A 22,344-nucleotide genomic window follows, 5' to 3' on the forward strand; every position below is an offset into this window, starting at 1 on the left:
TTGTGTGCATTTGAACATTTCTGAGATTTTGAGCCACAGTTGCAGTCACTGGCAGGTCAGACTAACTGCCAGCTTTCTTTCGTCGTGAAACAAACAATTAGGGTGACTCTGATGGCATCTTAGATTCGGGGCAGGGCAGTGCAAATGTGTCTGTATGATTATTTGATTACTCTCTGTCTTCCCCATTGATCCGGTGAGCCCCCCGAGGACAAGACTGGTCTTGTTTCCTTCCTTGCTGTGCCCACGTCGTCGAGCGTAGTGCCTGGGACTGAAACATAAGTTATGCTGAATGACAGTTACCCTTAGAGACGACAGACGGCGACCCTGCCAGCAATCAAATGTTGGTTCTTTTAAAATTAGGGCTTCTTAGCTGGCAGTCCACGGCTCGGTGTGGGGGTACTCACTCACTTCACCCCTGCAAAAGATTTAAGAATCCCCCTTTAAAAGTGATTCCTAATGGTGCCATCTGTTCCCTGGCCAGGAGAAAGCCTCAGACTGTGCTGAAGGAAATGTGCCCCCCACACTCCCTCCTCGCCCCCGGGCCTTTGCTCAGCTACCTTCGAACCCAGACGAAGTGAATTTCATCTTTGGAAAATGTCACCCACTTGGAGGGGGCTCCTGAATGAGAAAACTCATTTATAAAGTCTCTGGGCAGCTTTTTTGGCCCATAATCTTTTGACCGTTGAATAAATGGCAAGCTGCCCTTTTGTCCCCTCTGCTGGAAAATTCAGGGTGGCTGATTATGTAGACGCCTGCCCCCCTGGCAGGTTGCACGGCTCTTTTTCCTGCAGTGAATGAGCCCCGGGTTCCCGAGAAGGCTCCCTGTTCGAGGCGAGGCCCTCACCAGAAAAGCGTCTTTTGAGCCTGGAGTGGGAGCTGAGTTTGCAGTGGGGTTTAGGCCCATCCAGCCACGTCCTCTAAGGCATCTAATTCCCCCACATCCATGAAGGAGAGAGCTTTGTAGTGATGTTTTAATGTCACCAGGGGCTGGGGTGAGGGCCCAACTGGCCAGGTGGGGGTGGGGCGGGACGCTTGGAAAATGGGAAAATGAACACATTGTAAAGATGGCTATTCTACCCCCTGGAGGAGGCAGCTGTTTGCTGGGCAAGTCTTTCGCTAGGGACCTGAGCACAACCCCCCTGTCCGAGACACCCCAGCCCAGAGTCAGCTCCCAGGAGGGCTCCGAGGGGCCCCAGGAAGACCGCTCGGCCACTCTTCTGTGACAGGCCGGAGAAAGTATGCCCTTCTACCCACTGGAAAAATAATTCCCATTCTTTCCTTAATCCGCAGGCTGTGGCTGTAAATACCTGAGCATGCAAACATCTCCCTGGGGCTGGTGGGGATTAGGCCAGAATCAGCCTGGCCCGTGGCATGCATGGAGCTGAATAAACCAGGGCCCGGGATAGGGAGAGGTGCTGGGCCAGGGAGTCACAGGTGACGGGGAGAGAGCACAGAGAGGGCCGGCCAGCCTGAGGGGCAGAGCCAGCTAGGCCCCTGGGCAGGACCTGGCGGAGGGCTCCGGCCGCTCCTCTGCCCTGAAGAGCAGCCCCACTGAGGGTCCTGTCCAGTGCCATCTGCCTTCCCTGAACACCCCTCTGCAGGGAGCTTTCCAAGGAAGTCTTTCATCAGAGAGTCCCAGCTCCTTATCCTCCCCTTCCGCCATGCTCTTTCCTGAATGCCCTGCTAGTCCCTGGATGTCTCTGGCACCGCCCACAGACTGCTCACCCAGAGGCACCCTCTCCTTTCTCCCCGTGGCTCCAAGCCCACCTGTCTTCAAGGTAAAGTCCTACCTAGTTTGAGTTCCTCTTCATGCATGAGGACCCTCCCTCGTCAAACATTTGCTCATGTTGACTTCTAACCCTTGCCCTTGGTGCTAAGGGCATAGTCCGGTGTGCAGGAGGCAGGTCGGCGCGTCATGGTGAGGCATTGATGCACTGTAGGAGAGAAGGCGGGTACCTGGTACCTAGTAACCCCCAACCCGGGAGCTAGAGGGAGGTGATTCGTGCTCCCTGGTTGGGTAATTTGGGTGATGCAGGACCTGGGAGGGGAGGAGAGGTGTCCCAGCGCTCTAGATGGGGGACGGTGGCTGCACAGGACCATTTGTAAGGGAAAGCCCCTGAGAGTGGCGGGGGGGGGGGGACGGCTCTGGGAGACAAGCCGTGTCTGTGAGCCATGCAAGGGGGGCTCGCAGCCTGGCTCAGAGGCCGTGATCCCCAGCGGGTCTCTCTGAGGTCAGCCCAACCCTGGGTCAGATGGAAGATGCTCGGGCCCTTTCCCTGGGGCTAGCACAGGCATCTCTCTGCTCCCTGTCCCTCTTGCAGGTGGGATGCTTCCTGAAGACACCGAGGTTCCCCATCTGGGTGGTGTGCAGTGAGAGCCACTTCAGCGTTCTCTTCAGCCTGCAGCCAGAGCTCCTGCAAGACTGGAGGGCCGAGAGGCTCTTCGACCTGTACTACTACGACGGCCTGGCCAACCAGCAGGAGCAGATCCGGCTGAGCGTTGGTGCGCCGCCCCCACTGGCCCGTGTGTCCTCGGGGCAGTCAGAGGACAACGCAGACCCTCAGACCTGTGTCTGCACCGGGGGACCAGAGAGCAACTGTTGGCACATCCTCCTACAGGAGGAGCCGGAGCAGGGCCTTGAGAAACTGATAGCATTAGAGGTGGTGTACAGGAAGTTGAGAGCACAGGGGAGGGAGCCCGGAACGCCATGCCCACACGTCTGGGTTTTCTTCTGCAGGCAATGAGGAGCTATGGAAGGTTTTGGAGCAGGAGAGTGATGGGATCAGATGTGTTTTTAGAAAGAATTATGCTGGTAACTGACGGGGAGCAGGAGGTGGGGGTAGAGACTGGAGGTGGGAGGCCGTGAGGAGAGCTCTGTGGTCCAGGAGAGAACCAAAGGGCGGAACAAGGGTGGGTCCAGTCAGGATGAGAAGCGGGGCAGATGCCAGAAGAGTCAGGTCCCAGGAGGTGGGTTGTTGGTGCCAACCTTAAAGCACGTTCAGACCCCGGGCTGATGAGTGTGTGTGTGTGTTTCTTTGCCGGCCCCCAGATACCACCCAGACCATCCCTGAGGACAGAGACAACGAACTCATCCCGCCCCTTGAGCTCTGCATCAGAACCAGGTGAGTCAGGTCTATCTCTGGCTCTGGAAGCTCACCTGAGTGGCTGGGAGGTGTGGGGGTTGGGGGTAGTCGTACCCGCAGGAGGGAGGATGGGTTTCTGGATTGCCCCAACTAAGAGTCTGTGGGGAGGCAGGACCTCTGCAGAATGGAAAGACGCAGTGCTTGGGGCTTGTTTGTACATAGCATTTCGAGGTCTCTGTGGCCCAAGTGGAGAAGTGTGTGGTCTGTGAGGTGACTGTGTCTTCAGACAGCTTCTGAGGCTGCCCCTGTGGCAGGGAGGTGGTGTGAGTAGGTGCTTCTTGAGGTCCGTCCTTGCTTACGGCAGTCACCAGCACGTGTGCTGAGTGCTGTGGGGCCCGGTCAGGAGGAAGCACAGGTAGGGGGACGGGTGGGGGAGGGGCAGGGTGGGAGGTGTTTGAGCAGGATGGGAAGGTGTGAGGGCCTAGCTCCTCAGTGGCCCCCAGGATGTAGCTCTGAGATGGCTTCCTGCAGCAGAGGTGCCCTCTGCATCTGGGAGGAGCAGCCCCCGTCATTCTGTTGGTGCGGGTTGGGCCCTCTGAACCCCGAGCAGAGGTGCCCTGTAGCCTTAGACACAGGGTTGGGGGGGTCCTTGACTCCCCTGTTCCAGCTCAGGCTCGGGGTGAGTTGGGGCTCACTTGACTTACGAGTCCACTGACGAGGCCCCAGGGCTGGGACCAGAACTCTGGAGGGCTGTGGGGTTGGAGCTCTGGCCCCCTTCTCCCCAGCCTCGGGTGGGCCCTTCACAAAGCCTTTGGTTAGTAACTTGGAGGCTTCCGGGTGCAGTTGGGGGAGCAGGCGTGGGAGGGAGGAGGTCTGCATTCCAGTGCCTTCTGGGTAAGTGCTAGAACTCGCATGTGGTGAGTGTGGGTTCTAGAGTTCGAATCCTTTCCATTTTCTGGCCATGAGCTGTTAGACTTTACCTATGTGTCCCTCACACTGTCAGCTGTAAGACTGGGAAAACGGGAGAGCCAAGCACAGGGCTGTTGTGAGAGCACCCGGTATCCCGCCAGGCGCTCGGTGAATAGCTCTCACTGTTACCGTCTTAGCGGCCCGTGCTGCGGTGTGACCTCAGGCAGAACCTCATGTCCCTGACTGTGAAGTGATTGGCTTGGGCTGGAGGACATGGATAATGCCGAGGTCCTGGGGCTCTGACCACCTGTGATCCAGGGGGTTCGTTCGCAGCCTCGGGGTGCTGCCCGCCTGCAGGCTAGTGAGCCCTTGACCGGAGCCATGGCCACAGCGGAGGCGCCAGGGAGGGGGTGCAGGAGATGCTGGGACACCCTTATTAGGCCCCACCTATTCGTCCGTCTGTTCATCCGTCTGCCTGCCCGCCCACCAAGCCAGGGACAAAGCATTCTTGTGGGGTCATGTGCTGGTTTTTCTTTCGTCGGGAGGATTAAAGGCCCATGCAGGTTGCTTTCCTTTCATGTACAAAGGGCCACTCATTCCAGGTGATGAGAGAAGGGCAGCAGTGGAAAAAGGAGGTGACACTGGCCTTGGCACCCTTCGCAGGATGGGGCCGGAGGCCACAAGGCATCCTTCCTGCCGGCGGGCCTGCCAAGCAGGGCTGTGGACCGCACCCTGGGCACAGGCTCCGCCCACCTTCCCAGCCCCGAAGGTCCATCTGTCTCTGTAGGGGGGGGTGGGGGACCACCACCCAGGACCTCTCCAACAGCCCCATCTGAAATAACTCCTCTTTTCCCAAGAATGGTTCCACTGCAGGACTCATCAGTACCTCCAGTGGGTCTTGGGTTTGGAAATTCTGGGCTCAGCCGTAACTGTTCAGTGCTTGACAATGACTTGGGGCTCTGGTCTGTCGGGGAGCTCAGTCCAGGGTCGTCTGAGTGTGAGCCTGTGCCTGGAGTGCCTCTTCCTCTTCTGTCAGCTGTCCCCTTCTCCCAGGGCCCCGCCCATCCCAGCTGTAGCCGTGTGCCGTGATATGATGGGGGAAACTGGGATTGCTGCCTATAGCCAGGAACGGTCCCTTGGCCTGGGGCATATGGTCCAGGCTGAGTCCCTGCCCTGCCCTTTTCTGTTCCTGGTCACTGTCAGGGTGTGGGGGTCGTGCAAGGCTCTAGCCATGCTTCCTAGTCCTTTGTAAACACAGACAGAAAATCACATTTGTGCAGCACACAGGGTTAAGGACAACTGACCTGGCGACTCTGTTGGCCCAGACTCCAGCCAGCCCCCGATGGATGTGGGGATCAGTACTCTGACACACCTGTCTCCGTCTTTGGTTCAGCCATTGGGAAGATTTGCTCTAAAGTGTGGTCCTCAGGCTTTAGCAGGCATCCCCAGGGGCTGTGGTAAAGCGCACATCAGTGGGTCGTATCCCCACGGGTTCTGGTTCAGTAGAGCTAGGTGGGGCCTGGGAATTGGCATATCTGGGGAGTTCCTGGGAATTGCTGGTGCTGCTGTCTCAGGACCACACTCTGAGAACTTCTGGTGCCAGGTGAGGGCAGTGCCTATCCCTCTGTGGCCCTTTCTGGCTGCCTTGTGAGTCAGATGTCAGGTGAAGTGCTGAGCCTCTAGCATCTGGCCTGCTGTAATACTCTGGGCCAGGGGTCCTTCCTTCCTGGCTCTGGGGGCTGCCCCACCCCTCCCCCACCCTCCTCCAGGTAGGAGTATCCATTCTCTGCTAGGACTTTCCCGAAACCAGCTGCCCCACCATGGTGGGTCCACCTGGACTGTTAATGTGGTGAGATTTTTTCCCAGCATTATTCTAAGAAAAGCTGAGTGGGTGAGTGAATAGTGGGAATGCTGGTTCTCCCCTCTCCTCCCAGTACCCATCAGATAACATACCACGGTAATGGGAAACAGCAGGCCCAGCCTCCTGGAATCCTGTTCCAAGGGGTTGGATTACAAAGGCTTTGCGTTTTGTTTTCATCCCAGATTCTCGAACAGCTCAAAGGGAGGAACTTGGGAAAGTGGCCTTCAAGGTCAGTGAAGACCCTGGGGAGAAAGGCCCTGCCTCCTGGGGGGATGAGCCCTGCTTGCCCATTGGGGGTCCCCACCCTGACAGGAAGGGGGTACATGTGGTGCCATGGCCTGAACTCAGGCCACATCTCAGGTCATTACCACAGGATGGACCAGGCCCCTGGGCCCATCACCTCAACCTCATGGAATCCCTGAGCTGGACCCCATGGAAGAAACAGCCAGATAAGACTCTGAGTTCTTGCTCTTGGAGAGTTCACAATTGAGTAGAAGTCAAGTTCATGATCCACTCTGTCCTAATCCAGGCAGAGATGTGCTGCCTACCCTTAAACCTAGCTCTCTTGCCCCCTAAGGACCTCTGATGCTCACCCTGACCCAGCACGGAGCATATCACACTCCTGGCCGGCTGGCAGCTTGCTGAGATCGACGGAAAGGCCCTTAAGCCACTACCTGACATGGGTCTTCCTTTCACAGATCGGGGTCTCCAGAGTGGAGCTCTGTGCCCCAGGCCGTACCCTGAGTCACAAACAGCGCAGGTCCCGGAGCATAGGCCTGTGCTGTCCCAGCCCAGGGGAAGGTCACTGAGTGGGCAGTGTGATTTCCCTCCACCTGGCTTTGTTGCCACACTGACATTACACAAGACGAGACTGTTGGTTTTGCTTTTGGGGAAGAGCATCCTAAGTCGAATGATCCCAGGTCCCGTGCCGCCTCTGCTTTCAAGTGTGACTCGCATCTGGGCCTCAGGGAGTCTCTCATTACCTACGCTTATGTCAGGAATGTGGGGTCTGTCCTCCCCACTCCAGTTCCCGCTGTTCTCTGCTCTCTGACCATCTCAGCAAAAACAGCTCATTTATGGTCATTTCCAAGCCAGACACACACAGTGACCTCTTGAGCTTCCAGCCTAGCCAGAGTGGGAGAAAATGAGACAGTTGTCTGTGGTCCAGAGGAAAGAACACACAACCAGGGCCTGGGGCTGGGCCACAGATGTTTCTCTTTGGAGGCTCAGACAATAAATTGAAAATATAATTTCAGCTGGGAACAGTGCCTTCCAGGGGCTGGAGCTGAGTGCCCAGGTCCCTCAGCTGTATCCCCACCCGTCACTGCACCGGTCTTCACACCTCAGCTGGCACCCTTCTTGCCCAGGTACCCTACCCTCTTCACAGTGCCCCTCACCCACCAGAGGAGGGTTCCCTGGGTGCTCCCACGGCCCCAGCTGCCCTCTTCTGATTCCCTGTCATGCAACCTGCACACACACTCGCCCGTTGGGTTTCTTGCCCTGGTTGGGTTCAAAGAACACTCAACACCATGGCAGAAGGACGGGAATCTGGAGACCTCGGTCCTGGCTGTGCTGCCGTCACGTTGTATGACCTCCAGAAGGCTTGGTTCTGCTCCAGACCTCAGTTTCCTCATCTCTCGATGAGGTAGAAGGATCCCTTCCCTGAGCTGTTGTGAGGTTGGAAAAGGAGAGGCAGAAGCATTCCCTTTCCTTTGGAGACCACAGGGAGGAGGAACAACCAGCAGGAGGCAGAGGGGAAGGGACAAGAGAGGACAAGGGCCATGGGCTGGGCTTTGTGACTGCCTGGGTCAAAGGCAAGGGCGAGTGCAGTGTGAATGAAGACAGGCTGCCCCACTGGGCCCCTGGGGTTCCCGGAGGATCAGCTGCTGGGGAGGGGTGTTTTCATCTAGCAACACCCCTGGGAACCTGTGCTTTGGCACTGAGAGGTTTGGAGGCAACAGAGGCAAGTGACACCAGCTCTATCCTTGAGGGGTTCACAGTCTCATGGGGGAGGGAGGCCCCATGATAATATGGTGCTGAGAGAGTGGAGCCCCAGGCTGCTTGGGGGTCAGAGCACACTTCTTCTAGAAGGAGGAATCTTGGATCTGGTCCTGAAGAGTGGGGGATGGGGATGAGGGATGGTTGTTCCAGGTAGAGGGCACAGCACAGGCCAAGGCCCATAGGGGAGAGATAGCCTATGGAGCTCATTCCAGAGTGTTCTGCTCCCAGTGGCTGGAGCAAGGAAAGGGGGACTTGCACAACAGGATACTTGTCTGGAAATCCACAGTGAGCAAGAGTTCTGTGGTGTATTTCTACTGGTCAGCTTGGGGGCTTTAAAACCTGGCCTGTGCCCTTCTCCTTGCTGATACAGGCTCTACTAGGCATCTGTCCCCCAAGATACACTAGTGTCATCAATGCTGAAAGTCTGTGGAGGCAGGTGACCACTGCTCTGCTGTGGTTTACGGCCCTGGGGAGGGAAGGGCCTCATTTGTGGCCCTGAGGTGGGCCCTCTCTGTGATGCTGAGCCTTCCCGAGCTCCAGGGACCACAGCATCTTCACGGAGCTCAACCCCTAAGCCACTGGTCCTCAACCAGGTGATTTTGTGCCCCAGGGAATGTTTGGCAATGTTGGGAGACATTTTTGGGGTATCGCGGCTGGGGGAGCAGGGTGCTGAATATCCCACAGTGCACAAGACAGCCCCCAGAACATAATTACCTGGCCCACGGTGTCAGTGGTCCGAGGTCGAGAAAGCCTGCTGGAAACTCATGCTCAGCCTCCTGATCTAACCCTGGGTGAGCGAGCTTTCATTCTGCCTGCTGCACTGTCTACGGGTCCATTTCATCCCTGCCCTCCCTCTGCCAGCCCCTAATTGCATATGCAGAGCTCTGTTTACTGTCCTTGTAATTGACCGTGGACTTTCCTACCGGGGAACCATTCTTCCCCACACAAACACAGCAGCCTTGCATCTCAGCCCTTGCCATTTTAAAAACATCTCTGCTTTGATTTTCATCAACTGTAAACTGCTTTTCTCTGCTGCTTCTAATACTCTCCCCACCATTGGCACCTGTTGGCTGGGATGGGGTGGGTTAGTTACCTCGGTAAAAAGCCTTGAAACTAAGCACCCCCACCACCTAACTGTAAGACTCAGTGACTGTTGGTATGACATGGCTATCTCTAGTAGTAGAAAATTTGACTCATCCCCGCACTGAAGCCAAATCCCATGTTGCCAGGATCTGAGATGTTTGCAGATTGGGAGCTCATAGAAGGAACTTCTCTCTGCCTGTCAGAGTAGGGAGGGTGAAGGCTGGGAGGGATGGAGAGGGATGGGAGAAGGGTTTTGGCTGAGGGTAGATCTATGGTAACAAGAAGTCTGGTGTACTTCTGACTCCTGCCACCCCTTCTCCCCCGCCATTCTTACCACGACTGGGGCAAGAAACCTCTCTGGTCTGGGCAATAGTTTTCCCTTTGCAGTCTGGGATCCTGATGCCTGCCTGGAACTAGGCTATAGGCAGAATGTCACTCTCCTCCATGTCTCCTTTCTGCTGCTTTCTGGGGGACTGGATTCAGGATATAGCCCTAGTGTCTAAGACTTGGATAAGAAACTTACAGAGGCTGATGCTTACCTATAAATCGTAATAGAACAATAAAAGGTCTTAGTGACATGCTTCAAAACTGCAAAGGTGATGAACAGAGAAAGAAAATTGAAAATCTCAAGTTGTATGGTAGAATCGATTAAGCCCCGAGTCACATTGCTGCGTATTGATGAAGCACTATTAACTCACTTGGCGCAATAGGTCAGCCTAGTCCCTTGGAACCTGTGATCAGCACAGTGCCTTCCCAGCCTGTCTTACCGCCCAGACCCTGCTCAGTTGTGCAACTGAGAGGTGCATCCATCTTCCCTACTGACTGGACCTATAGGGGCCACCCTGCAACATCATCAGGCTCCAGCACCAAACAGCGTGGGCAGTGGGCCCTTGGCGACCGAGGCGTGGTCTGACTTCTCCCAGCTACGTTGAGTGGTCTCCAGATACAGTCCCAGTGCCTCTTGTTTAAGCAGTGACAGACACTTTGATGCCGATGGAGTCCATCAAAGTGGCTCAACCCCCGAGCACCTACTAGATCCCTCTGGATCTGCCCCAGTGTTGACACATAGCAGCCCAGGAAATAGTCAAAAGCACCCGGACACCGTAGAATCACTTAAATCCCCCACAGCCAGGGGAACAATGGTGCTGACTGTTTGGATTCACATGACAGGATTGACAGTGAAGGGGAGGCAGGGTCGGTGGATGAGTGCAAGAGGGTTATGTGTCTTGTCACAGGTTATGTTTGGAGTGTGTCTTGCTAAGGTAGCTCTTCCAACGCTTAATCTGGAGAAAAGACTGAGGAATGTGTGCAAACTTTTTTGCACATCCTGACCTGCTTCTGAACATCTGTGACCAGAAGGATCCCAGGGGTCAAAGGGCTCAGGTGTGAAAGGTACCTCCCAGCCTTTCGTGCAGGAAGGAAAGGGTTGGCTGTCAAAAAGTCATATACCACCCCATTTTGGGTGGGCTGTCCTGGTGTCACAGGGCATCATCAATGACACTGAAGAACACACAGAGCTAGTTTTGAAGGACTAGTTTCCTAAAACAGTGTAACAGTCATGGCTTGGCAGGTTTTCTTCTATCGTCCACCCATTTCAGCCTTTTATGCTGAGGATTTTAACGAAAAGATGCAATTCAGCGTTTATATATAGACGGGATAAAAATGTCTCAGGACATTGACTGGTGTGCACAGTGCAGGGCAGGGCTGTGTCTTGTGTCTAGACGGTGATGAACACTCCATTCTCGTGTTCCGTCCATCCTCACAGTGTGCTGGGTGGAGCTAGGAGAACAGTGGAATTGTCGCTGTTCCAAGACGGACAATATGCAAATATTTCCCACAACAAACCTCTCCGTGGGAGCAAGACACACACAATTACCACTAAGATTTTTTGTCTTCAAATGGCGAGAAATCTTTTTGCTCGTTTGAAGAGGAATGGGCTGGTCTAAGGTGTGCAAAAAATTCAACAGAGGAAAATACAGTCTTTACAGATACCAGGAAGGTGCCTGTAATCAAGAGCAAAGTAATTTGGTAAGAGCAGAGTGAGTATGAGTCCCATTGCCTCTGGAAGACCATCCCTGTTAACCTAAAAGCCAGAAACATTGATGCGGCAACTGAAGCAAGGCACGGACGTGAAGAAAGACAAAAAGCAGAAGCCTGAGGAAGGAGGAAGAAAGAATTCAGAGGGAGTCTGTGTTCTTCATGGAGGTGGAGAAGGTTGGGTTTACAGCCAACCACTACTGAAACCTTGGGGTGCTTCTGAGCATTCAGTTGGGAGGTACAACCGTCTTCCCCTGGGAAACCCTGTTCACTCACCTGTCACGGTTCCCACCTCAGGGAGACTGGACTTTCCAAAGCAGAAGCACAGTTAAAACGAGGAAAGTTTTCTTTTTGTCCCTCCTCTGTTGGCTGTTAACATATTGACTTTAGTCAGAAGAAAAACCTCAGGTTTTGAAAAAGTCTGTTCTCTCCCCAAGCCTCTCACTGTGAAAAGCATTTCGAGAGCCTAGTTTCAAACTCTGCACCCTAGCACTGCTGTTGAGGTATACGCATCTGCCTCTGAGTTCCTGTGATCTCAGGATGTATGTATATGTATTGGATACCCAAGGCCAGGTCTTGCAGGAATATTCCATCCACCAGAAACGTGATTCCTCTGAGTTGCTTTAGAAAACTAGTGTGCCGTGTATTAAAATCAGGTGTTGGGGGGGGCGCCTGAGTGGCTTGGTCGGTTAAGCGTCTGACTTTTGATTTAGGCTCAGGTCATGATTTCGGTGTCGTGAGATTGAGCCCTGCATTGGGTTCCACACTGAATGTGGAGCCTGCTTAGGATGCGCGCTCACTCTCTCGCTCCCCCTCTGCCAACCCCCCCACTCAAAAATAAATAAATGAATAAAAATTTAAAAAAAATTAAGTGTCGGGTCATTCCATCGTCACACCACTCCAATAACTTTTATTTTGGAATTGAACTAGTATTAAATTATATCTAGCCCTGGACTACTAGAGTTAAATGATACTCACTGCTTCTTAAGACTTCATCAAGTAATTAAAAAAAAATGCAAATTGTGTTTTACTGAGCTGCTCCCAGCCCTTCACTGGCTTCCCGTGGTTCTTAGAGCAAAGCCCAGACTCCTTCTGAGGCCCCCAGGTCCTGTGTGGTGCCGCCTTGCCTGCTTCCCACCCTGGGCCGCACCTCTCTTCCTCCTGTACTAGGCTCCAGCACCTGGATTCTCCCTATCTAGGTCTTCCCACGTGCTTTCAAGTACCACCATCAGGCACCCCTGGAAGGTGGCTGGATCCACGTGCGTGTGGATCACTCCCATCAGCTCAGGGCCCTGCAGTGCCAGGCACAGAGGAGGTTCTCAATAAACACTTGTGGCATGAATGAATGAATGAATGAATGACCTGCCACTTCTGTCTTCTCCGTGGCTCTCTGGGGTCCTAGGTATGTTTGTGTTTCTTGAGGGCCTGGTGTGTAGGTTTGTGTGTGTGTGGAGAGGCGAGGTAAGGGAGGTTGGAACCAGAAATCCTCAAAGCCACTGAGAAAGGACCTTCAGGTGAGTGAGGGCAAGAGATGGCTCCTGTGTGGGCCTCTGCAGCTCTAACTCTTTATCTGTTACTCTGCTTGTAGGTGGAAGGGGGCAGCGGTGAACTGGAACGGCTCAGACCCCATCCTGTGACCCTTCCTGTGGGTAAGCCTATGGCTCTACCACTCATCGCTGGGGGGTGACAGTTGAGCCCCAGGCCTCAGGAACAAGTCTCTCAGAAGAGTGTCACCCCCATCTGGGCCAACAGTGCTGCAGAAGCGTCCAGAACCTCCCTGCCCCTTCCATGAAGGGCCCCCAGGACTGTGATGAGGGCCCAGAGTGCTGCTATATGGCTCCCTCCCAGCTGAGCCATGACTGCCAAGGATTGGACCGCCTCTGTGCTTTTTGTCTGCATCCCTCCCTTGCTCCCCGCTGGGCCACCTGTCCCCTTGTCAAGCCTGTGATATGGTCAGCCCGGGCACCCTGGGCTCGTTATTTCTGATAGTTGGCTTTCTATAAAGCAGGAGTCAAACACATGCCGACGACAGAGAGACTCATTTCTTCTGTTGTGGCAAAGGAAGCATGAGGTCTGCATGGTTCATGGCTGGGATGGGAACAGTGATGGTGGAGGGGCCCCAGAGCCCTGGAGACCTGTGAGCTAAGACATCACCTAATGAGAGTCTCTGCAGGCAGGCTTTGCCCTCTGGTCCAGTAGTGTCCCTGGCGGGGCTTCTGGTCTAGCCTGTCTTCTCTGGATCAGCCCCAGGTCTAAGGCACCAGGCTCTGTAAGGTCACCTGTGCTGACCAGGGCAACTCAGGCCCCCTGGGAGCCTGTCTCAGGGCAGACCTGGATCCCTGTGAGGCCCCAGGAGGATGGTCATGTGGACCTGGCCAAGTGCATATGGGGGAGGAACCTTCTAGGGAGGCACCTCTTGGCCACAGAGGGCAATAAGATGAGAATGAGCAGAGGGACCAGGGATAGTTCCCGCGCCCCCGCCCCCCGGTGGCTGCAGTAAGGCACTTGTGAAGAGAACGGCCTGAAATGTGGGTGGGCAGAGCCTGGGGACGCCCTCATGTTCCAGAGCGAGGGAGGGGGGATAGGTACGAATGTGAAAAATAATCGCTCGTAAAGGGAAATGCGTACAATTGCAGCGTCCGTGATTCCATGCGGTTACATCCTACTGGTTTTAAAAAAGGAATATGAAGTTAAGGACAGCGCTCTGCAATGGCTCCCAACAGCGGGATGAGCAAGGGCACCCAGAGGCGGAGCACCGGCCTTGGGGAGCCCCCGTCACGAGCCCGTCCATGTGAGGAGCCGGGAGCAGCATGAGGGCAGAGTGCTCAGCAGCGCGGCCCCGTACCTGCCCCTGCTGCGCCCAGCGAGCGCTTGGGCCGGAGCTCCGAGCTCCGAGCTCCGCAGCGGGCCCCACAGAGGTGGGTGTTTGCAGGGAAGGACCCGGGTGTGAGCTCCTTCCGTGTCTGCCCTGGCCCAGGGAGAGGCCCCGGAGAGTCGTAGACACTGGCTGGCGGCTGGTCCCCAGCCTCCGTGTGCCCTCCCGGTGCTCAGGACGCAAGCAGCTCAGGGACCGTGCTCCCTCTGCAGCCCTGGCTAAAAGGACATCCCTTCTCTTTATGTGCCAGGCATTTGGTGGTGACAACTCGACGGCCTGTTTTGCATTCTCGTGGGCCGGGCACGAGTCGTGGCTGGATTATTGTGGGTCTTTGGGGAGAAGCAGGGAGGAGCCGGGAGGGAAGTGAGAGGGCAGGGCGTGCTTTGTCCAAGCTGTGCGGAGGCCCCACTGGGGTTTGCTGTGTAAACTCCAGTGGCCATTCACAGCAGGCGTCCAGCAGAAATGCTTCCTATATGTCTCCGAAATGTTTATGCATTTGTTTTCCTTGGCCAGAGACAGGCTGCTCCAGCTGAGCACCGGGGGAGGAAGTCAGTTTCCCTGCAGCAGGCTTGTTTATCAGCCTGGGAAGGAAAAGTGTGTCTTTTCAATGAAACTCACTTAACCTCCAGACCAGGGTCCCGTTGGCAGGGCTGGAGAAATCAAAATATTCCCAGCTTTGCTTGAAAAACGCAGTTCCAACAAATTATGGAAACACTTTTCTAGAAGCCAAGATGCAGGTACATGCACCGTTTGACACCCGGTGCCTGGGGCTTCCTGGGACGCAAGATGAGCAAAGCCGTAGCACCACCCTCTCCCAGGTCCTGAAGCAAGAGTGGACCCACAGTACGGCCACCAGGTCTGCAAGAATGAAATAGAAGCCCATGCCTCCTTGCAGGCGGCTGTTCTCCACCCGGGGCGCAGAGTTTTCTAGGGAGACTGTGGGTAGGCTTCGGCGGGTCCAGAGCCTCCCTCCCAAATTATATTCAAATCTTTGTGTTCATGTACATATGTGTATTTTTCCAGGGAGAGGGTCTACTTGACTTGGACCAATACCCTCCTGAATTCCCCAGAAAAAGTTAAGAGTCCTAGAGTTGAGTGGCTTCCCCAGGACCGACCTGGGCGTGTCTGCCCCATCTGTGCTTAAACGTGGGCCGGGTTAGTGAACAAGCAGATCTCAGGGAGGTGCGAATTCTTGGTCTCTGGAGGAAAGAGCCAGTGGAGCCTGCTGCTCTTCCGGCAGTAAGAGCAGTCTCAAGGCCACTCAAGCCCATACTCTCCCATTAGTGGAAACTTCCCCCTGCCCCTGCTCCTAGGCAGGCGTCCAGTCACTAGGGACCTCTCCGGAGTCGGATGATTCCTGCTTGGTGGGCTGCTGATGGCGGCTCCCAGTACCTGCTCCCCCCCAGCTCTGGTGCACTCCCCCTTCCCCTTTTAAGAAGACCCGAGTCTTCCTTCTGCAGGATCCACATTTGAGCCATGCGAAGTACCCACACATCTTTGCCTTCCCAGTTCTGGAGGTCACACCTTCCCCCCCCTCTCAGCCTGCCTGTCTACTCAGCCACTCGTTGGGAACAGCAATGTCTCCTGTCCTCAGGTGGGAGTCAGGGTCCGGCCCACACTGCAGGTGCACATGGCAAGCTTTTAAACAGCTTTCTGGAAGCCTCCCTCACTTGGCTTTAGGAGAGGAGATGTAGACCTCCAGGCCCCGTGGCTGGGGTAAGGGATCCCAGCACACTGACGCCTCCTCTCTCCAAAGAATTCCTCAATAGCTACTAGCCTCTTCAAATGCGAGCCCAGTGCTTTCTTCACCTTCCACGGCCAGGGGACGTGCAAATGATGGCCGAGCCACCTGCACCACTGTCTCTGTAGGCTCTTCATGGCAGCCCACAGGTAAGAAGAGCAGCTTCCAGAAGAACTGCAAGGATTCCCTGGGGGGTCAGAGCTGGGCCAAGGCTTGGGGGGCGTTGGGGGAATCCCATCCCACTGCTTGTTTCTGAGCAGAAGGGAAGTTAGGGGTGGGGGCCCAGGCTCCGGGGAGGGCCGGGGAGGGTGAAGGACCAGTCTTAGGCTCCCCCAGGCTGTTGGCTCAGCTAAGCCCTCACAATGGCAAGAGGAGGACTTGTCTGCCCTCATGTAGACTCCAGCCTTTCTACTCAATGTGTGGGCCTTAGACTAGCCGCATCAGCCACACCTGAGAACTTCTTAGAAATGCAGACTCTCAGGCTCCACCCATGCCCCCCGATTCAGAATCTGCACTTTAACAAAACCGTCAGGTGAATCAGGTTAAAGTGGGAGACGGTTCTGTTCTAGAGCTTGTGACTTTGGGGGGGTGACAGTGGGAGTCCCCATAAGGAAGTACTGAAGGGATGGGCGGGAGCAGTGTCTGAAGAAGCAGCAGCAGCAGGACCAGAGGCCTGAGTCTAGTCTTGCCTCCACTGCTTTCTGCCTGTGTGACTATGAGCGCCTGACCTAAGCTTTCTGGGCCTCAGTTTCCTCCTCTGTAAAATGACCACCACACGGGGCTGTATTGAGGCCTAAGTGAGTCAGTGCACAGTGAGGTATGTAGAGTAGGGCCTGGCCTGTCACCACGCCTTGCTAAGTGTTTGCTCTTAAAGTTTCCGGTGGGGTGGGGGAGGCTCCTTGGCGGTGGTGGCATCTTACCTAGGCCTGATGGGTGGGCACAGCTTTGACAAGTGGAGAATTGGATGGAAGATCATTCCAGGTGACATGGTGAGATGGTGAGAAGCAAGAGGACCATGAAGGTCCGTGAAGCCTGTGAGTCTCATGACCTGAGAGTGGGAGCCCCAGAGGATTAGAGGAGGAGGCACAGAGTGGGAGAAGGCCTCAGGTGGCAGGCCCCGGGCTGGGATGTGTTCCCGGGAGACAAGGTCTGCTCAGAGCTTGACTTCAGATCTCTGCCCCTGGCCAGGGAGTGGGTGTGGGGCAGAGGCAAGGGGCACATTGAGGGGCCGCGGCACTGCTCCCAGGAGAGGCAGTGTGAGGGGGGAGGCCAGGAGATGATGGAGGTGGCCGATGCTGATGGCCTTTTGCTTTCCAGGGCCCCGTGGATGATCCTCACTGGCCACTGAGCCCTTCCGGGAGCCTAAACTTGAAGGAGGCAGTCAGGCTGCCACGTCTATTTGCAGGTATTTCTCTCCATCTGCCAGAGTCCTCCCTACTCCCTAATCATGCCCTAATCCTCATGGGGCTGTGGGAGCTGTAATTACCAGGCAAAAATGTCAGGCATTTGCGATAATAGAGATTGCTTAATGCAGGCCGAGGGGCGGGTTGGCAGGTGGGCGGGAGAACGGGCGGGCAGGCTGCCCGTGGGTCAGGGTGGCCCACTGCCAGTGCCTGCACGGTGCCCAGGGATGTCGCTCCAGCAGACCGGCTCTGCACAAGAGAGGAATCCGAGCCCCGCACTGGTCAGGGGCTTGCTGGTCACAGCAGCCCGTCGTTGGCCTTTCCTGCTGTCTGGGGACGGAAGTGCTTCGTCCCACTGTCCTGTCTGCCCTCCCCGGAGATGCCTATCCTATGTCTTGTTCCCTGGGAAATCACTGAAGGCCTTCGCGTTATAGTTGGGGAAACTGAGGCCCAGGAATTCTTAGTTAAGACCGCTGCTGGGACATTTCTCATTCACGGAAGGGTCTCTGGGGGACCAGACCACCAGACGGCCTTTGGGCTGCAGGGAATACGTCTGATGGGGGGGTCCAAGGGGGTGACTCCAGTCTGCCTGTCACTCCGCCTCCCCACCTTGCCTCCTCCTCCAGCTCCATACTCCACCCACCCCAGACCCTGGCAGCTGATTCCCTGGGAAGCCCCTTGCTGCCTGAAGCCTTTGCTAGTGCTCTTTGCTGCACCTGGATCCTGGCCTCCGGTGACCATCTGCCAAATCCAGCCAGACCCTCAAAGCCTATCTCCTAAGCCCCTACTCTAGGAAGCCCTCTGGGATTATCTAGTTCAAGTGCAGGCCCAGTCCTCCTCATGCCCTCAATCAGCTCCTCTCTCACAGCCCAGATCCCGGTTGGTGGTCGGCACCCAGCTACAGGCTTCTCCCATTATCCCACATGTGCACGTGTGTGTGCGTGCACACCAGTCCCCCACCCCCCTGCCACAGTGCCCTGTTTTCCTTGTCCCTGGGCATGGGGACCCTTGTCTTCCCTCCCTCCCTTCCCTCTTGTACCTGTCCCATCCTGGGGGATGAAGCCCAGAGTTCATTCCCCATCTTTGAAGAGGCCCCTCCCCGACCCTGCCTCCAGGCATAAAGCCCCAGGCACTGGGTGCTGGGGTGGGGAGGCACTGCCCGAAGTCTCTAAACCGTTGATTCCGGGTGTGGTTTTGAGATTAAACCTGGCACCTTTCCTGTGGCCCTTGATAAGGGCAATTCTGGGTGCTTATCGGGCATTTTCTGTTTTAAGGCCTCTTGACATCTGTGAGGTTCAGCAAAGTCCCACCTCCCTGTGGAATGGAGCCCATCTCCATGATAAGCACCCACTTCCTTGTGTTCTGCCCGGGTGTCCACTGCGAGTGCTCTCGGGGCACTAGAGACACTGGTTGGCGGCCCCATCTCTGGACCCTGCCCCCCTGCCTCACCCCTCCCTTGCTCCACCACTGGGGCTGAACCTGAGGGGGTACTATTAATAATTACATCAGGACAATTGTATGAACACACTGTGCTGTGCATAGGAACCTTACTCTAAGGAAGGCTTGTTCTATTATTGATTGATTTCCTATCTTGATGTTCTCCAGACTCCTGGGCTGAGATCCTCCTTGGATTTCGTTGGGAGCACAGGGCTCAGACGAGGGGAACTTATATGGGCTGGAGCAGTCCGCGAGGCTTCTTAGAGGGGGGAGGATTGCAGCTGAACCCTGGAGGAGGGCTGCGGAGGAGGAGGGGCAGAGGTACCCCAGGCCGATGGGCAGGGGCAGAGCTGCCAGGAGGAAGGGGCTGGCAGGAAGTTAAGGCATATCAGAGCCGAAGGGCTTGCATGCCAGGCAGAGGAACTCATGCTGCCTCCTGAGCACTGGGCAGCCATGGGGGGTTTCAGAGCTGGGCAGGGGTGGCTCCACGCCTCTGTAGAAGACTATGCTGGAGCAGTGTGCAAGGTGGCTCAAACAGTGTGCAGGGTCCCGGGGAGGAGCAGTAGTGGGAAATCGCTTGCATTTCAGTGATTCAGCCTACGGAGCAAGGTGGGGGGCCCATGGGCTTGGAGTCAAGGGCCCTCTCTCCCCTGCTTCCTGGCAGGCAGACCTCAGCCTTGAGCAGCCGGCCCCCATGTGCGCTCCTCTGTTGGCCCCGGTGGCCGCAGCTCTCCCGGGAACAGTCTTTGCAAAACATCCCTACCTCCTGATGAAGGCTTCCTCCGTCTCCTGTCTTGGCAAACCATGAAGGAGGGGGCCTCAATGCGAGGAAGTACCCAGGCCTTTGTTCTGGACCTGGCTACGGCTGGACCCACTGCCCATTGTTTTCGAAGTTGTTGGTGACCTTGGACCAGCCGGACCGGACCAGCTGGCTGCCTTGGGCTTGGCCACCTCCGAGGGCACATGGAAGACAGCCAGGCTGGCAGGATGGCTCCCAGTCCCTCAGTGGCCTTGGAGAGGGCCCCTGCCCATGGGGTGCCCCATCTGTGTTCTCAGAGCCCGGAACGCCTAGCTTGGCCATTTGGGGTGTTCATGGGCCTTAGGGAAACTGCTCATCTCCTGGGGGCCAGGAGTGTGTCAGGCAGGAAAGCACACAGGGAGCTCCCAGCCCCCGCTCTGACACTCATGCTTCTCCCACGCGCACTGCTGCTGGGGCCCCGGCTCTCCTGAACCTGTGGGTCGGAAGGCCCAAGCTTGTTGTCTGCTGTGCGCTCCCTGGGTTTGGGGAATCCTTGCTGCACCCACCAGGGGGAGTGCACCATAAGGCACGGGACTGTGTAGCCTGCCAGAGTGGTTATGAACCCGGACCTGGACTTTGATGACCCAGGTTTAGATAGCTCCGGCGTCTCGGCTGTGTCACCTAAGTGACAAACCAAACAGAAGAAGAAGAAGAAAAAAAACCCAAACCTTTCTGAGCCTCAGTTTCCCTCCCTGTAAAATGAGAATAATCACATCCTGTAGCTCTTCAGGTTGGCATGGGGAGTAAGGGCACAGTGCCTCGAACGGGGACGGGTCCCCTGTCTGTGCCCAGCAGACGCTGGCTCTTCTCCTGGGAGCTGGATGGGAGGGTGCAGAACTGGGGTGGGTCGAACTCACTGAGAGGCAAGAAGTGTGACCGTGTGGAATGCCACGACGCAGTGAGGCCACCCCCACGCCTGGAGGTCAGTCCCTCTCCCCTGACCCCGCCCGCACCCCCTCCCTCTGGCAGCCCCTCCTCTCCCTTCCACAGCTCTCTCTGGCCCCATAGCGGCTCCTGGGCTAACTGGGTGTGTGCTTTTCCTCTGTGGTCACCGCATATGGTGCTCCCTTTCTGCTCTGGGCTTTGGTCCCACTTTTGTAAAATGAGGTGATTGGCCGGGGTGGCTCTATAGAGCAGTGACCACTCCCCAAGACAGAGACGAGGGGGCCAGTGTCAGCTCCCTCCCTCAAACCTTCCACTTCCAGATGGGGAAACTGAGTTTCAGAGAGTCAAGGCACTCGCCAGGACCTCCAGGCTAACAGAGGGCAGGCGTCAAGTTCTGAATTGCTCCCCTGCATCCTGGGAGGCCCCCACGCAGGGCAGAGTAGTGAGAGGCTCCCTAGAACCCCTGGGCCCCTGTCTTCCCTGATTCCTTCCTGAGACATCAGGGCCTCTGGAAATTCCTGAGTGCTCTGGCTTCTATACCTGCAAGCCATTGTGGGAGTGCAGTCTTCCCTTCCATGTAGACGTCCCCGTGTGAGCGGCCCAGAGGGAAGGATGGGTCAGACACCCTGCCTGGTCCTGCCCAGAGGAAGCCAGACCAGCCAAGGTGGGAGCAGGCAGCCAGCCTCAGTGTCCCCAGCAAACCCCACTTCCTGTCATCCCCCAGCCGCTATGGCTTTGGCAACCACAGAAAATACCGTGCGCTTTTTTCCTTCTTCCCCACTAATGCAGACACACCTTGGGTTTATTTGTCTAAAGATTTTCCATTTCCTTTTCTGGAAAGTCATCAGGGTTATGCATGTCCCTTTCATCACAAAGGAGGCTGGGAAGAGAGGGGTGTGTCCTTGGTCCCCCTGGGAAGGAGTAAGCGAGGGAAGCTGAGAACCGAGCACCGCATGACCCGGCTGTGCCCTCCCTTGACACCCTCTCACGCTGCGCAGATTGTCCGGGTTGGCCCTTTCATAGGAGCATACCTGCTTGTGAGTGAGGAACCTCTCACTGGGGCCGTGGCTTCCCAAGGCCATGTGGCACAAGGCTGACCGAGTCTGTCCTCTCCTGTGTCCCATCCAAGGCTGGGCCCACAGTCATGTTCAGAGGCCTAATTGCTTAAGCTCCAAACTCGGCCCCAACTCCCACCTGCACTGGTCTGGGTGAGGAGCTCCCTGAGGGCGGAGCCCCTGAGCCCCCAGCCTGGGTGCGCCTGAGGCCAGCAGGGCCCAGGCCGCCGCCTCTGCCCCAGAGATTCAGGCTATAAGGCAAAGACAGCCTCACAAAGTGCACCATCCCTCTTCCACCAGCCCCTCTCTGAGGGTCTGAGTTAGCCCTGGAGAGAGGGAAGTGAGGGACCCCCCCCACCCCTGCCATGGCTGGAAGCCCACCAGTCCATCCCTCCTTCTGCCTGGCCTTTCCTCTTCCCAAACCACCTCCCTTCCTTCACATAAACAAATCTGTCTGCCATGTCCCCTCCTCTAGGAAGCCTTTTCTGATTACTGGAAAGAGGTGGGGTTCTTCCGCTGCCCACAAATCTACCTCACCCCTTCCTGAGGCTCAGGCCTGGGCCTCAGCTACCCTCCCCTGAACACCCAGGACTGCCTGGAACCCCTCTCTGTCATCAGGGCCGCTTGAGCCAGCTCAGGTCTGAGCCAGTGAGTGGTGGAAGGATGGTCTCCTGTGGTCATTGACCATGGCGCTGGCCTAGGCTGAGCACCAAGGGGCATTGTGTTCTCCACACTGTGACTCTCCATCAGCGACGGACCCCATTGAGGTGCCCAGGCTCAGCCCTTCTCACAGAAAGGCCCAAATGCCCCTAAAACACAGCCTTCTGCCTGCCCCTCAAATCTCCTCATAATAAGGTCTGCTCAGTCAGTTCCCTGGGCAGCCAGAATCGGGGGAAAGACTTTCTCCCGACCGTATGCAGTGGCCTCTGTGACCATAGAGTAAGCTTTGGTGAGCATGTCTTCCTTTCTTGCCATGCCTTCCAGGAAGCTCAGATGGAAAGTGATGTTCAGTTGTAATCTCTCTCTGGCCTCATGAGGAGCTGCCTCCCTTTCTGTGTTTTTGTTTTAACTAGACTATGATCGGGAGTTTGTTTTGTTTAGTAATTCCGACCCTTGCTGCTCAAAGTTCTGAGACCAGGGAGCATTGGGTGTCACCTGGGAGCTTGTTAGAAATG

At 56.1% G+C, this 22,344-nt stretch overlaps 1 protein-coding gene and 1 pseudogene across 3 annotated transcripts in view; both read left to right on the top strand.

Annotated features, from left to right (window-relative positions):
* The window catches only part of MINDY4 (MINDY lysine 48 deubiquitinase 4), a 103,321-nt gene extending 90,327 nt beyond the window's left edge, over positions 1–12,994 (top strand). For 2 of the 3 annotated variants that reach the window (XM_073899030.1, XM_025873102.2), the window contains 3 exons: positions 2,322–2,502; positions 3,050–3,122; positions 12,563–12,994. In XM_073899030.1, coding sequence (XP_073755131.1) covers positions 2,322–2,502; positions 3,050–3,122; positions 12,563–12,611 — 303 coding nt within the window. In that variant the 3' untranslated portion in view covers positions 12,612–12,994. The remainder of the gene's footprint in view (positions 1–2,321; positions 2,503–3,049; positions 3,123–12,562) is intronic. The other variant, XM_073899031.1, reaches the window with a different exon arrangement.
* Positions 9,500–11,392, top strand: LOC112825275 (oxysterol-binding protein-related protein 9 pseudogene; annotated as a pseudogene).
* Positions 12,995–22,344: the final 9,350 nt, after the last annotated feature.

The sequence above is a fragment of the Callorhinus ursinus genome, unplaced genomic scaffold, assembly GCF_003265705.2.
Source record: "Callorhinus ursinus isolate GAN/ISIS: 27379988/994484 unplaced genomic scaffold, GSC_fseal_2.0 scaffold12, whole genome shotgun sequence".
Lineage (NCBI taxonomy): Eukaryota > Metazoa > Chordata > Mammalia > Carnivora > Otariidae > Callorhinus > Callorhinus ursinus.